The 16,772-nt window shown below is 42.4% G+C and overlaps 1 protein-coding gene across 6 annotated transcripts in view; it reads left to right on the top strand.

Moving 5' to 3' along the window:
• Positions 1 to 5,854: 5,854 nt before the first annotated feature.
• AMPD3 (adenosine monophosphate deaminase 3) overlaps positions 5,855 to 16,772 on the top strand; it is a 38,793-nt gene continuing 27,875 nt past the window's right edge. For 2 of the 6 annotated variants that reach the window (XM_036384177.2, XM_036384181.2), the window contains exons 1-2: positions 11,860 to 12,119; positions 14,856 to 15,081. In XM_036384177.2, coding sequence (XP_036240070.1) covers positions 11,975 to 12,119; positions 14,856 to 15,081 — 371 coding nt within the window. In that variant the 5' untranslated portion in view covers positions 11,860 to 11,974. Of the gene's footprint in view, positions 6,090 to 11,267; positions 11,483 to 11,544; positions 11,708 to 11,859; positions 12,120 to 14,855; positions 15,082 to 16,772 lie in introns of those variants that run through there. The other 4 variants (XM_036384180.2, XM_036384179.2, XM_036384178.2 and 1 more) reach the window with 4 other exon arrangements.

Below are 16,772 nucleotides of genomic sequence, written 5' to 3'. Positions count from 1 at the left end.
CAGCACCTTCCTTGACACCTATCAATCACACACACTGATAAATAGCACACCAGCTTCTCATACTTTGAATTTGCTGCTTTCCCCCTACTGCCCTTGGCTCTCATTTTTACCTCTTTCCACATCATTAAAGAGTCCTTGTGCTGTGATAACTTCACACAAAGGAATTCTTTGTGGAGCAATCTCCTCACCCTTGGTGCACAGATCTGTCCAAACTGCACCAAGGTGTGCCCCCCAAACTGCTGCGCTGGATTTCATGTCACTTGGAGCACTTTACTGCTCTTCATGTGGATAACCCAAGAAATTCACTGTGCAATTTCCTGACACCTCCTAAGTCACTTGTTACAAGTAGATATATTTAACATTTCACATTGCCTGGAGTTATCTAGAACCTGGCTCTAAAAGCTCCAGGCAGAGTCTCTCCTGTCCACTCCACTTGCTCTGGTCTCACTTTCTGCAGCTAATTCAGACTTCCTGTCCCATGTTTCCATTTTTTTTGAAGTTTTGTTCCCCTGAAGAAACATTTGGAGTAAAACACTCATCTAACTTCCTTGTATAACTTGGTCAAACTAAGATTTAAAACAAAGTACTCCCTGTCATTCCTAATCTCAGACAGAAAGGCTTTCCTAGCACATGTGGATACACATTCATGCACAGGTATTAAAAACACACCTGAACATTAAAAACAGGGAGAAAAATTTCCATTACATAGAGAACATTCTCTCAAATATCACAAATAAAATTATATTTTTTTGATCAGGGTAACCTTTTATCTGCTCCTGAATTAAGAAAATAAAAGAAGCAACACTTCTGTAAAATCACTTTAGCTCCTGGTCCTTCAAGGATTGAAAATCCTGCCTGTGGACTGTGTGGGAGACTGACAGACTCGTGCACACCAGCTCAGACAGCCTCTCAGGGCAGGTCTGAGAGAGGAGGCTCTGCTGCCCTGTTCTGTCCTTCTTGGCTCCTGTTGCACAGCTCGGGTCCTTGCCATTTCCCCTGCTCCACAGCTCCTGCCACACATCTGGAAATAACTCACTTTTCCTTTAATCTGTCACAGTATTTAAGTCTGCTTAGAGGACAGAAGTGTCTGCCACAGGGAGGAAAACAACCAGCAGGTTGCCCTGTCCTGTTCAAACCAGATCCAAAACCCAGTTCTTTTACAAGATCCTCAGAGTGAAATGTCAGAGTTGGGCTCTGACAGAGTGGGAATTAGTGAAGCAAGCAATGAAAAGGCCGGCAGAACAAACATGGGCATGATTTAGGGAAAAAATATTGCCTTGGCACTGGGGATATGAAAAGTCATTCTGCAGAGGAGGCCAGATTCCATGTTAATGACTGCTTGCCTGAATTGAGGAGTCTGTGATGCACTTAAACCAGCAAGGTGCACACTGATATCAGTGGGGTACAGGCATTAAGATCTACAGGATATCCTATCCTTTTGTGCTGCTGTAGCTCACTCAGGCTTACAATCACCATCTTATCTCAGCTGAGGAAACATTCCCATCTTGACTGCTAATTCTGGCTTTGATTTTCTCCTTTACAGTTTTCCTTTTGTTGCTTTTCATTCCCTGTCCTTTGGAGCTTTCCTCCCTTTGATAACTCCTCTTTCTTCTCATTCTTAATTCTAATTGCCTCCAATCAAAGTTTTGCTATGCATTCCAAGTCATGTAATTGGATTTTAGAGTTAACTGTTCAAAGATAACTAATGTAATTCAGAATGTTATTTTAAGTTGCCTATTTGTAGAGCTCTGAAGAAAATGCTGCAAAAGTGTACAATGAGTTAATGTTTAGAATATTGAAATGGATTTTCTTCTCTCCAGGGAAGGTGATGGGTGTAACCACTGTAGCATAAGCTATTCCACAATAGTTGCTCTTAAATAACTAGTTACAGATTTTAGAAAAGCTCAGTTTATGCCACGAGAGCTCTATCAGTTGATTTCCTTGTGTAGACAGAAGCTTTGTAAACAGGACAGCTTGGCACAGGACCTGCTTTAATGTAAACTGAAAGTCTGGAGAAACTGGATATATCATGGGTTTGTGCACCACATCAGCTGGGGAAAATGGAAACACTCCACTGACTCAGACAGGTCTTTTCTGGTCTCCTTTCTCTAAACCACACTGTTGGCTCTCCTCTGTCCCTAACTGTGATATTATGAACTTTCTGGCCTCCAGCTCTTTGTTCTAATGATTAAACAAGACTAACATTTTTTTGAGGTCACAGTGATAATATGATAGTCCCTTTGAAGGGATTCAGTAAATACAATACAGCAGCAGTGTACTGTGGTATTATCAGGGCCTCAATTTTGACTTTTTGGCAAAATTATCGGTGAAGAAACTCTGTTTTTAAAAACTTAAAATGTATAGTGGGCAGAAGAACCACCATTAATAACCAAAACAGGTTTATAAAGCACAAGACTCAGTTTCCTTCCCTGACCACACTGGGCAACCACTGAAAGGAATCCATCTCTTAAGTGATTCTTAGAATCATGCTCTCCTGCCTAAGACGGCCATCCAGAAGTAGCTTCCAAACGAAGTACGATAACTCTGACTCACTCTGAGATTCCTGGTAAGCAGCTGATTTGCAGTAGTTACTGCTGCCCATGTGGGATTGGCTCCAGCATTCTTAGGCATCTATGTGAAGGTCTGAATAAACCCTTTTGTTGTTTCCTCTTATGGACTATAAAGAATCTTAGAACACCAGCTTAAATTTAGCCACTATCTTTCAAACATCCAAAGCTAGGTCACACCAGCTCCCATGCCCAAAGTTTGCCCTACCTTTGAATTATGCATATTTTAGATTGCTAAGTGCACATTAGGATTTAAATTAATCACTGCATTATGTCTACCAAATCTGCAGGATTAGACTAGACTTAGACAGGAATAAAAAGGAAAAAAGAAAAAGAAAGAAAAAAAGAAAAAATATTATGGGACACTGACTTCTGTCATGGACCCAGGAAGAGGCGGTTTGTCTCAGAAACGTCGGTGGCTCTCCCTGGTGTGACACCTCCTGTCCTCTGTCCTACATCTGCCATGCCAGCAGAAGCTGACAGGTTGGCTCAGTCTCTGCTTTGACCCCAATTTTTTCTCCACAGGGCAGCAAAATTCTCATTTGCCTTTTTGTTGAGTAGTTGATCTGCAATCACCTTCCTACGATACATTAGGAGAATAAAGCCAGCCCAATTATTTAAACAGTAACTATAAAAATTGTTTCTTTGTCTCTAGAAGTTATCCACAAATGCAGAAAATGACCATGTGGATATGTAATGGGGAAAGGACTGTGGATGACAAATGCTGAGCAATTATATCTGAGCTTAGCATGAGAAATTATGAGGAAAAAAATCTATGTAAATTGTGAGCTGTGTGAATGTGTCTTGTGTGCATGCCCTGAAACAGCAGGCAAGGGAGCAGCACAGGTATTGGAAGGTACTAAATGCCAAGCAGAAATGAAAACATGTAACTGAAAATGATGATATATGAAAGTGGCTGAGCATAAATATACGGAAACCTTTTTGTCTAGACTTGGGTGTCTCTAGTGAAGTAATGGAAAACACCACATGCAATTTAACACTGTCAATTCTGGAACCCATAACTGTACATTTTGTAAGAATCAAGGGCTGTCAGGGATTAATATGAAATACCGTGAGTTATTTTCCCTCTCTGACCATGAAGATTGTACCCGTTGTCTTCCACACACGTCTAAACACCATGGAGTTGTAATTTTCAAACGCTAGATGGCTCCATTGGCTTTTTAAATGCAGCATTCCCCAAGCTTGCACAGAGTTTTGAAAAGTAAATACCATTCAGAGTCTGTTCCATTGACAGTCACAGATACCACTAAAAAAAAAAAAAAAAGAAAAAAGAAAAAAATACTTGTCTTCATCCTTTGAGCAATGTGGAACTGATAGCCAGTACAAGGGGCAAAAAGGCTTTCAGTTTCTCCCCTGTATTATACTGAATTTTCACAGTTAATTTTGTCCACAGGATGCCTGCAGGTGCCTAAGGATGGAAAACAAAGGGTTCTGGCCCCTTGCACGGAGAAAGTTGGCAAAGGTGGTTTGAAGCTGTTGATATGCTCTTCCAACCTTTTGCACCTATCTGTGTCACATTGGCACTAGGAAAAGTCATGGCAGCACCCATTCCTTCCTGCTGCACTGCAAAATGCTGACAAGTTATCTTGAGGGATGGTAAAGTTTACTCTTGCTCTTTTAGCAAATATCCAGTTTCAGTACGAGATTACTAAATGAATGTTTGCATGCAGCAAATTTACCTTTTCCCATTGTTTTGAGGTAGCACATATAACTAAAATTTATACTTCATTCATATGAGTTTTCAAAAAAACCTAAATTGATCTGAAAAAAGCAAAGTTGAAGAAATGCCAACATGATGGTTTATTTTTTAATCATGTACTCATTTAAGTTCTAAATTCCTCTGATCTTACTGTTTTTTAAACAAAATGTTGTTAAAACTCAGAATTTAAATATTAGGGAAGGAAGGCATGGAGTTCAACACCTCTTCTTGTCTTCCACTTTAGTCTAGATTTGAGAAGCCTACCATCAGCTAATTGTACAGGAGATGATAGGAATAAGCCACTCAAACACTGACTAATCCTGCAGGTCACCTTCCATTCCACACCTTCTGCCATTTGCTCCAGCCTCTATTGCTACACTCCAAGAGATTTGTCCATGCTGGAGCTGCTCCCTGTGGAAATCCCTTCTTTTCCACTACATGATTTCAGCAAAGAGTTTATTACCTACAGAGACCCTCCCCAAAGATCCTGGGCTTTAGGAACACATGAAAAAGGAAAGGGGTATGAAAGTGTATGGTCAAAAATGTCCAAGTAGAACAAAGCCCTGAGCAGAGCACTCCTTTACAGCAATCCTTCAAGGTGTCCATGAAATTCAAGGCCTTTCCATGGAGAAACAAGGGCAAGGAAAAGGGGGAAAACCAATATAAACCCAACCAACCAAAAAACCCCTGAGCAAACCACCTACCCCAACTTATCAGGGTGACTAAATCTGAAAGGGAAGTTGTGCAAAGCTGCAGGATCAGAAATCAGTATAGAGGGAGTTGAGTAAGGCATCAAGCACAGAAGCCCTGATAGCATCTACTGCTCCATGAAAGCATCCCAAGTGATGATCCCACCTGATGATGCTCTGCCTCCACATGAGGGGACAAACAAACAGCAACAGGTCCCAGCATCTCTGCAATCTTCCCTCATATCTGCTAAAGACAGAGTTCTGAGCTCTGGGGCTCTTTTTTCCAGCCCTGCTGGCACTGAAGTGACTTGGAAATCTGTCTTTGGACACAGGCATTGGAATCAGGTCCTTCAATTGTGGCTGCAGCTGAAACATAGATCTGGAGGTACACAGAACTTTGTAACTTCTCTTTGTCCACACTGGATTAACTTCAGTCCGTGCAGTAACCGGGAATTAACAAAGTCTTTCCTAGACTCAGAATAGGGGACAAATACGACTTCGGTATGTGTGCTGTTTATTTTAATGGAAGGAAATGTCCTGCAGGTTAAAGAAGAGGCAGGACTTCCACGAAACGCGAGTGGAAAGAGCCACCGCAGCGAAGAGTCAGTGCGGATGGAGCCAGAGATGCACCAAGCCCGTCAGCACCGCCTTCCCCTCCCTTAATGTATAGGCAGCGCCGGCACCAACAGGGAAGGCTCCGACAGGGGCGGGCGGTTACGTAAGGGAAAATCTGCATTCCTTGCGTAACTCGGCTCTTTACATAACCCCGGCCCCGGCCCCCGAGCGGGGAGAGCGGCGGCGGCACCCGCGGAGCGCAGCGGAGCGCCCGGCACCACCCGCCCCACTGCAAAGGAAATGCGCTGTTTCTGCCTAAAGGAAAAGAAATAAAAAAGATGGGAGATGCCACAGACTGCAGATTCCAACAGCTGATAGTTTAGGTGGGCTTTATGGAAAGAGGACAGGAGGTTTTGAAGTAGTTTTTCATATAGAATCATGGAAGCATCAAGTTTGGAAGAGACTTCAGGATCATCCAGTCCCCCATGACGCCAGCACTGTAACCCCTAAGCCACACAGCCACATCACCCAGACCCAGACACAGCTGAACACCTCCAGGTGAGTCCACCACCTCCCTGGGCAGCCCATTCTAACATCTGACCATCCATTCCAACATCTGACCACCCATTCCAACATCTGACCATCCAAACAGTGAAAACATAAATACAACACAGGCCTGGCCACAGCGATTTTACACAGGCAGATTGGACAAAAATAATAAAACATTCCCACTCCCAGTGAAAGTTTAAGTTTCTACAGGAGAATGAGAAAATTTTCTGTTGGACTTCTTGCCAACTCTGCTTGCTTAGCACTAGGCAAGGAACACAGGGAAAGTTTATTTGGGCTGTAAATGGCTACTAGGAATCCCCGTGTACAAATGAACTCAGGTTGGAGGTTGCAGACTTTCACTGACACTTGTGAGAGGAGAGACTTGGAAAATAGACCTGTAAAACAAAGAGAAGATGGGGAATAATTTGGGGACAGGGAAAGCTACAGTTCAGCAGCACCTTGCCTGGAGTTTATGTGAGGATAAAAGTTCAACAACACTTAACCCAGGGTTTATTTAAGGATATGTGACCTTTGTGTAAAGTCATGTTTAAACCCTATCTTGCATTTCCCAGTTCCTGGACAGTTATGTGCTCCATCTGCATCCCACAGATACCTGTTCTTTGGAAAGGAAACTTCCAATGTGAGGGCCAAAGAACCCAGATGCAAACCCTTATCACAAATGATTACAGAAAACTTAATGGCCAATAATACAAATGCAGAACTGAGTAGCACTTAACTATTTGCATTTCCCTACAAACATAATATGTAAACTAATTCTAAACATACAGGTTAGATTTCTGTACTGATTTTTGCAGAAATCACCCAATTCAGAATATTTTTATTTTAGGGGTCCCCAAAATAGACCACAGCGTTCTCCTCTGTGAGCTGTAATTACATTGTTTTATTATTTATCATGCACTGGCAGTGTCTAATTTATTAGAGTGTTGCTTGCTGAATATTTTATTTTATGTGCATTCCGAGCAAATAAAATTCCTCTTAAAACAAAGTTGAGTAAAAGGGCATTGTACATCAGAGTTGTGCTTAAAAACTATTTCTACTACATTGAAATGTAGTAGAGATAGATTTGAAATGCAACTTTCAGAAAATTCTGTTTTATAAATCAGATTTAAGGTCACTCAGCTTCACGTACAGCTTTATCTGCTGCATTCAGATCTCTCCTTCTTTGAACAGCTCCAGAATTTCAATAAATTATGTATAAAGTCAGAGAAAGGCAGACTTCCACCTGGGGTAACTACTTGCAAAGTCCAAGCTAAGCAGGTTTGAGACAAACTGGTCTTAAACCAGCATTTTGTTGTGCCAAAGGCAATTAGCAGATGCCAGCAAAGAATTTGCCAAGTGGCTGGAAAGAAATCTTTCCAAACATCCACATGATGACTTACGATTCCAAACATATCAGAGTCCCATCTTGCTTGTAAACCTTTCTTGTGCAACAAAGTATTACAGTGTATTCTATTTATAAACTGACAGAAAACTTCTTTTATGTTGCTTCAGACTCTAATTATTAGGACTGTACTAATTTTTAGGTACTTTCCCAGTTTATTTTTAAAGCAATGGCTGAACAGTCACATCCCTTTGCAATTTCTGTGGTTCTCACTTCCATTTCTGGTTTTAAACAAACTGGTTTATGTTTGCATACTCCATGTGTTTTACCTTAGAATAATTATACTACAGGACAATTATACTCACAGGTATCCTTTCAGAAGGGAGAATGTCACTTGGCTGAAAACCCCCCAGGAAGTGGATTCCACACCTAGAAATCTCAGTTCTAATGTCAGTACAAATCATTTAAAAAACACTTTGCATTTTATATAAGCCTAGTAGTATCTTGTATGTACATATTCCAACTACTGAAGATGGAGTTTATGGAAAAGCTTGGTCTAATCAAAATTTCTCCTCTTAGTTCTCATCTCACATCCCACTTTCTGGGATGGCCTTGAACAATCTCCAAAACACAAGAAATTTGTTGTTTTTATTTAGAGTAGGAGACAAACTTCTAGATTTACAAATTCTTCCTTAACTCAATACTGAGAAAGACCAAAACATCTGTACCAAGTGTTCTTAGCTGCTCTAATTCAATTACAGGACTGAATACTCATATGCCCAATTCATTTCTGCAGGCTTTTTGAAAAGCAGTGCATAAGACATATGATGTTTTTTTATTTATTGACTTCATGAAACTGACAGATATGATTGGCTTTGTATCATTCAATCATTCAGTGGCGCAATTTTCTCAGCTTATGAATTACTACAATTTTTATATATTATTTGGTTTAAAAAAGGAATCATTCTTCCTTTACAGTGAAGAGTATTTGACAGCAGGATTCAACTGCATTTCACATTTGGCAAAAACCTCCCCTGTAGCATTTGGAGATAACTTCATTTAACTGTGAGGGGTTTTTTTCTGTTGGAATATCAGTAAGTCTTCAGTAAGTAAATACATGTGTGCCAAGCATATCATTAACTGAACTGATTGAAGATCAGAAAAGCAAGTACTAGATCTAATATCACTTGGGTGCCACTAATGGGTACTTTATAGAGTGAAATATTTCATTTGATCCATTAGTGTTTTGTTGTTATCAATACCACATGTATGAATCTATTTACAAAATGAATTCAAACTCCTTTAGCTTTTAAGGCACTGCTCAAATGAAAGCAGTCTCTTACAACAGCTGAAACAATTACAAGTGAAAATGAGAGACCATTTTGATGAATATGCATTCCAGCAGTAATCATCTCCCAGACAAGACTTGTCTGTTTCTAAAAATAAATGTTAATAATACAGATGTAAATTTAGGGGAAGTTTATTATTTTGTTCCATTCCTCTGTAAATGTTGACATTTAAAACTTTTACTGCATTTCCTCTTGTTAAAATAGACAGACTGCAGAAGAGAAAATACCATGAGCACTGGAATAATCATGAGTGTATTACTGTCACCAAAATAGTTTCTAAAGTAAGACTAAAAGTAAGTTGAAGACATAATAGAAATACATATTTTAAAAAATAATAAAAATAAATGTGATCAGCTGTAACTTGGTAAAAAGAAGTGGATAACTTTTTCTTGTATAGCAAGATTTAAAAGACTAAAATAAACACATTTTTACAAAGTGCAAAATTTACCTGAGAGAACCAGTGCTTGCTGCACAACAGAAGTGAAACAACACCCAGGTGGCTTCAGAAAGTACTGACATTTTACAGTGGGAATCCCAACATTTAAAATAACTCTGGAGACACTTGCACTACTTTCAGCATGTGGTGCGTAAAAGTACAGCCTACCTACAAACAGGGCTGGCAGACAGGCTCCTCATGGGGCAGACAAGGTGCTGAGTGGCATCACCGAGGTGTTCTAGCGTTTAGTGGTTGAGGTTTTGTAGGTGCCAATGGAAGAGTACAAACAGCAACATCTGTGTCTATTTCACTGTCAGCTCAGTGTTACTGCCATTCCCCAAGCATGCATGTGAACTGTTCATTAGGAGAGCAGAGACTGGACAGGAAACTGGACCCACCAGTCAAATGTATGCTCTTAGGTAACCGACCATAGTAATTGCTTCTGCAAAATGTGAGAGGACTTGAAGTACTTTCTTGTTAATTTGTTGCCATTACCCTACCCTTACAATCCACCCTACTCCTGTTACAGATTTTGCAATAGTATTTTCTTAATGCCTCAATTATTGTAGATGCATTTACTCAGCTATGATCTCAGTTTTGCTTTTGAAGTTTTCCAATTTGTTAGAAAAGGAAAGCTCATTTAAACACTCATGGTCACCTACAACAAAGTACCCCATGTCCTATAAACTTAGGGATTTGTACTTCAGTGCTCAGAGAGGCCTTTTCTTTGCTAATGCATTTTAAGTTCTCCTTTCTGGCTTTGCTAACATGTGAGCTCACACTGCAACGTTCTCTCTCTTCACTGGGGGCACGTGGAGCTGCCCGTTTGTGTGTAAGAAAGCTGAGAAACAGTTATCTCCCAAACCGTTATTTTTTCACTGCGGTTGGCAAGAAGTCAGCACGAGAGGGAACTCTGCCAAGCTCTTGCATCCCACAGAAGAGATTAAATCAAGTGCAGAGGCAAGACTGATGTGCCAAGCTGAGGACAGAAAACCAAAAGGCTGTGGGACACTTGAATCCAGCAGGGAGGGCACAATAATGATATGATGGACACCAAGCTTAACCTTCCAGACAAACTGCCCTGATAGCAGTTTGAGCAAGTTTGAGCAAGTTCAGACAGCTGGCTGGGAGAAAGGAAGGAAGCAGAACTAACAGATCAGGAATTGAGGGGTGTATTGAATAGCCAGCAGCAACAGGTGTGCTTTACTCACATCTCAAATGGGCAGGGCAGCCGTGAGTCACAGACACTTACAGTATGTGGTTTCCTGGGTGGCAGATATTTTGTCAGGGTGTTGCCAGCAGCAGCTGATGAAGACATCCACAGTTACTGTGGGAAAAGCACATACACGCAGCATAAGTCGTTTTTCCATGCTGAGAAACAATGCCTATATTTGTAGTATTAATATTGTTTTAAAATATTTCTTTTATTACTATGGCTGACTCATTTTTGAATGCTTTGGATTGCTACATGTCTCATACAACAGCTGTGGCTATAATTCTTGGCCTTTTTTATGACCAGACCAGGGTGAAGGTGCTGCCACTTGTCTAAGAATCAAAATATCCGCTCTTCTTTGCAACTCATATTTTTTGGATGGAAAACTCCTTTCTTTTCACTTCATTTCTTCACTAGCTGCGTGAAGTAAAGGAATTTCCAAAGCCAAAATCCCCTGAGGTTTACGCATGGAGCATTTCTATGCCCATAAAGCTGGGGGGGACACGGAACTACTTGATCCTCAGTTTTGGGACATCTACCTTTAACTCTGCTCGTCTTTTTACACCAACTACTTCACTCAATGCATTCCCAGTGCTTTCCTGCATCGTAAAGATACTTTTATATCTAAATGTTTTCAGGTTAGTCTCCAAGTATTGTAACCCAAAGTCACAAAAAACGTCCCTAGAACTTTCAGCTTCAGGGCCCAGAATCTCTCAAAATAAGGTCAAATTATTTTACATTTTAATATTCTCATTCCTGCTGAGTCACGCTGGGTTTGAGCTTCAGTTATTTACTTTGGCCTATGCACCCGGAAAATTTCTTGGGGTTTTGTTTGTTTATTTTTCAGTATAGACGAGCACCTGCACCGCGTTGCGACATTGAAGGGCAGACGCTGTTGAAAACATTTCTGATTGGGATACATCGCCAGCACACTCACCGGCTGTCATCCTGCACTGGCCTCACGACTTTCTGGTCTCGAACCCAAGTTTTCTACATTAAAGCGCTTTTGGAGGAGTTTTCAAACAGGCGCTCGGGAAGGCGGCATCACTGAGGCGAATCCAGGTGGGGCTGAGCTCCTGCCCCTCCTTCCCTGCCTGCCTGTCGCGCCGGCCGGGGGCCATGTGACAGCGCGACTTCTGCCTTCAAGCCACCGAAGGGGAAGGGGCCACACTTTTCCCGCTGCTCCGGCTGCCGCTGAGGCCGCCGCGGCCCCGCGGAAGAGGCACCGCCCGTGCCCCGCCACAGGTGCAGCCGGCACCCGGAGCGACAGCGCCGGCGCTCACTGAGGTACGGACAGGGCGCCCCGCCCGCCGCTCGCCCCCCGCGCCGGGGCGGGGCCGGCCCGGGGCAGGACAGGCCGGCGCAGCCCCCCCGCCCCCTGGGCTGCGCCCCCCGCCCGCCGCGGAGCCGCCCCGGCCGCGATGCAGCCGCCCCGGGGGCAGCCGGGCGGCCCGGCGGGGCCGGGGGCGCGGCGAACGGGCTCCTCCGCCCGCGGGCCATAAAGGGCCGGGCACGGGCGGCGCGGCACTGCGGTACCGGGTGGCCCGCGGGTGGATGCGGCAGCAGGGAGCGGCGGCAGCTGGCGGGAGCAGCTCCTCCCCCGCCGCCGCCTCCTCCGCCGGTGGCTCCGGGCAGCGTCTCTCCGGCCGGCGGCGGCCCGGCCCGGCCCTGCCCAGCATGGCTCTCCCCGGGGCGCTCGGTAAGTGCCGCGCCGGGCTGGCCCGGGGCGCTGGCGGTGACCTTGGGCCGGAGCCGTGCGGGGCTCCTGCGGCGGCAGCGCCCGCGGGCCCGGCCCCACCTGCTCGCGGCGCTGGGATGCGGCGCTGCCCGCGGGGCATCCGCGGAGCTCGGAGGCGGTTCTGGCATGTGCTTGGTATAGGTTCAAGGCTGTTAAATGCCTGATCGATAATTGCTTTTTAAGTAATCATTCCATCTATTAATATTTTTTTTTACTGCAGCATGTTTCAAGCTTTCTTTTCTTCTGCAAAGGTGCAGACCTAAAGAGCAACCAACCTTTCTATTAGATCGAGATATTTAGGAAAAGAGCATTTACTGCATGGCATTCATACCATTCCCCATCCCATTAAAATGTCTAGTTGTTGCTCACCTTGGGCGAAGGACAGCAGTTCAATAGAAGGATACTGAATACAAAAGCTTCTTCCAGTTCAGGATGGCACAGCTCGCACAAGTATTGCTTGAGGTGCCTCATGACTATTTTAGGTTTATTCGGCTCATTTCGGTGCCATGAGCTAGCAGTGATGTGGGTGAATGTACATTTCAAACTATTCTGTGTCTTAGCATCTTATGTTTGAGTGGTGAACATGAGCTTGGGTTCTGTAAGAAAGAAAAAAACTTTGTGTCAGTAGAGCATTGTACTTACATCTATACTTTCTGTCTCTTCACTACCTTATTGTAAGGACTTAAAACACAGTGTGGTTTCTCAGGCAGCGTGTTTCTTACTGCATTTCTGTTTGTGATCACAATTCTCTAGGAAAAAGTTCATTTAAACTAGGAAAATGCTCAGCATTTTCTGCTCAGTTGAAAACACATTATTATTTCACATTGTACTAGTATTGTTAGCACAATTATTTCACATTGTGCTAGTGTTGTTATCTTACTGTAGTTGAGTAAGCATAAAGGGAGTTTTTCCCTGGCTGAAACAGCCCAAAAGGCTCTTGCTGCTGGCAGCTGCATGTGTGGCAGGCTCTGCTGCTGACAACTGTTCAGTGAGGTCAGGAGACAAACTCCCATGACTTCCTTGGCGGTTGATGTTGAGAAACCAAACCTAAGTTTGGATGCTACTAAGATATGGTAGTGCATTGTCACTGAATTATTCAGCTAAAAATATATGTATTTTTAAATTTCCTATGTGGTTATACTTGATTTTACAAAGACTTTACAAAGACAAATACTAATTGCAAAACAAATACTCTCCTGTGCAGAAAACAACACAGTCAGATCCACAGCTCTTTAAAAACAGAGATGCTTTTCTTTGGGGATGTGAATGGGTTCTTATAAAATAAGAATGCAAAATAATGTAGGGGAACACTAAATTGCTGTGTTATGGTCCAATTTAATTCTTGCCACCTTTTCATACTACATTTGCTTTTAGAATAAAAGCAAAAATGTTCTCAAAGCAACTGTGAAAACAGGTGGACATTAATTAGAGTCTTTTAGGCTGAAACCAACAGGATCACATATCAAAAGGATCACATATCAACATGTGAAACCTGCAGCATGCCTCCAGAAAAATTGTAATGGGGGCCCTGATAAGTTGTGCCTGGAGAGATAAAAAACTGCCACGCTCCGTGCTTCCAGGGTATGTCATTACTTAAATGAATGCTATCTCACAAAATACATTTGCATTTTTCTAACCAAAAAATGGTTAGAAATTCTGAAATGCCAATTTTGGACCCAGACTTCACATTCTGGCAGTGCTTGGATCCATTTGCTGTGACATGTTCGCAGCTATTTTTAACTTATGTAATAAGAATTTAATCTTATTTGTTATAAACTCCATCATACTGAAGGCATTCAGAAAGCTTTATAGTACACAACAAATAATGCTGGTCTGTAGCACTGTGTTTTTTCCTCTCTGGAATGCTTCCATTTGTGCTAAATGCACATTCTGGATTGTATGAAAGTGGAATAAAAGTAAAGCCAGGAAACTACAGAAGAAACAATAAAGATGGCATTTTAGTAGTGATGCTAGTATAAAACGGAAATATTTTATGATGGAAGCCTAGCTACTTAATATTTTAAAACATAAAACATATTCTTTTTGAAAAGTAGTATTTAAATGCCAAGTAGAAATGGAGGTCCATGACCTATCTGCTTCCCACATGCATTCAAAAACGTGATATGACCTACTACAAATGGAAAAAGGAGTCACCGAGTTAACCATACTACCTTTGTTCCTGTTGTGCAACTATTCCACTTCCCAGCAGTTCTGTGACTTTCTGATTTGTGCAAGGGCTGGGGTGAGGTGGAAATGTACAACCTTCTTTTCTACCTTGCCTGTTGGCTTGAAGTCACTGAGCAAGGAAGAAGGTAAGCAACTGAGTGAATGTGATTTCCAGGTTCGGTGCAAAGACACACAGCTGAGTATCCATTGTATCACAAAAAATTGTCTGTCTGACTCTGCAAGTAAGTCGAATCTCCTGGTAAATCTCTACATAAACTGCTTAGGAATTTTTGTGGGTATACCACAAGGTTCCTGATGCACAAATTAGCATGGCTCCAAAAGTAGAGCTGCTTTGTGGTTCTTGTGTACTGCATGCTAGTTTAAATTCTGCAGAGCTGTTCTACTTTCTTCTGATTTTGCTCCAAGCTCTGAATTTTGATAGGCATACCATGGAAAAACCCCCAATCTCTTGCACATCTTCCTCATCACTCAAGCTGGAGCTCTAACTTCCTCACCTGTGCTCCTCTTCAGGCGAGATGCCCCGGCAGTTTCCCAAGCTGAACATTTCCGAGGTGGACGAGCAGGTGCGGCTCCTGGCAGAGAAGGTGTTTGCCAAAGTCCTGCGAGAAGAGGACAGCAAGGATGCCTTGTCACTCTTCACCGTGCCTGAAGACTGCCCTATTGGGCAGAAGGAGGCCAAGGAGAGGGAGCTGCAGAAGGAGCTGGCAGAACAGCAGTCTGTGGAAACAGCTAAAAGGTTTGTTCTGTAGTTGCTTTCTTAGTGGAAAATAGTTTTTGAAATGAGTTTGAGTTAGTATTGAAATACCTGGCAAACAGCATTCTGCCTCTTACTACTCCAGGAGAAAGGTCAGCAGCAGGCACCAGGACCACCCCTGGGGTGTCCTTCTGTCCTGTGAAGGAGGTATCAGATGGGCCCCAGGGAGCTTGGAGTGGTCAGGTTGTCTCAGCTCTGTTCCCAGCAATAGCACAGATATTGCTCATGCAAATTTAATAAACAGCATAGCTGGGTAGAAATGAACAAAACCCTAAGAGTCTTTAATGTAAGAAGAGTCAGAAAAAGAAACACTGCCTCCTCTTTTTCTAGTTTCATTAAGAGAAACAGCAAATTTTAACACCGATCATGATACTTCCTTTAGTCTCTGCAAAAATAGATGAAAGCAAAGAATTTATATTTAAGATCAAGGGGTAAGGTGAAAAGTGGTATTGGCATAATGAGGTTATTTGAGGTTTTACTCACAGAGATAAAATCTAACCACTGTCAGCCACAAAAGTGCACATTAAACAAAAAAAAAAATTGCATTCTACCTTTAGTTACCCATGGCTGTAATGAAGGCAAACTTGCTTTAGTTTGTGAGTTTGTTTTTTTTTTTTTTTTTATTCTGTAAGAGAGGCAGCCTTCCCCTGATGTCAGCCTGTTCCAGTGTCTTGCTTCACAGGACTGCTGGGCTGTTTCTGGAGTCACATGAGCTCAGCAGCAGCCTGACACCAAATGGGCTGGACGTGTACAGACTCTTCAAAAAGCAGGCAGGCAAGAAAGCATTTGAAAGTGATAGCTAAACACATGTACCTGGTTAGCTGCAGAAAGACAGTTGGGCAACACTTGGAATCATGTTTCTGGAACAGAAGGGAGAAGAGTCAATTTAGTTAAATTAAGGCATGACTCACTGATGATACAAGCTGAGACTTTGGGTTTGGAATTGTGCAAGTGGATTTCCCAGTTGGCATGTTCATAGACATAAACAGGCACAGAAGGGAAAACCAGATGTTTCCAGTCAAACAAATGTTTGGTATATATTTCCTCCTGAAGTAGGGTGTTTAGTTTTTAATTTGGAAAATTTGTCTCACAGGAACAAACTCAGGTTTTGTACAGGTTTAACTGTAGGAAGGGGTATTATAGGTATTTTGTTTACATGTAGGAACAGAACAAGTGTTCATCCCTGTCCTGCAGGACTGAAGGGACAGTGACACAAGTACAGCTTGTGCTGTTTCCAGTTTCAGTTGATCAAACACTGCCTTTCAAAACTGATGCTGATTTCCAAGGTGGCTACAAGTACTTTAGAGGATGAAATTTGGATGTTAATTGTACTAGCACTGCATGTTCTTATTCTTAAGAATACCACAGAAGTAATATGAAGCTTTCAGAGAATGTTCCAGTGTTCCTTTTTCTTTGTTACTGATTCTTACAAACATTTTAAGGTTTTGGTATCTAACTTGGAAAGGTAGGGACTATTTCAGTGCAAAAGAAATTGTTATCACAGGTAGTTTATAACATACTATTTATATATTATTTGACTATTTAAAATACATATGAGCACATTTAAACTGAGTAAGGAAAATGAATTCCATCTTCAGAGGTATTCCAAAGCTCCACTTGAGGTATTACAATTACTTCATTGGAAAACACAGCATTCGTTTTTAGCTGGTTTA

Source organism: Molothrus ater, chromosome 6 (genome assembly GCF_012460135.2).
Source record: "Molothrus ater isolate BHLD 08-10-18 breed brown headed cowbird chromosome 6, BPBGC_Mater_1.1, whole genome shotgun sequence".
Taxonomy (NCBI): Eukaryota; Metazoa; Chordata; class Aves; order Passeriformes; family Icteridae; genus Molothrus; species Molothrus ater.
This window is presented reverse-complemented; position numbering and strand designations above follow the sequence as displayed.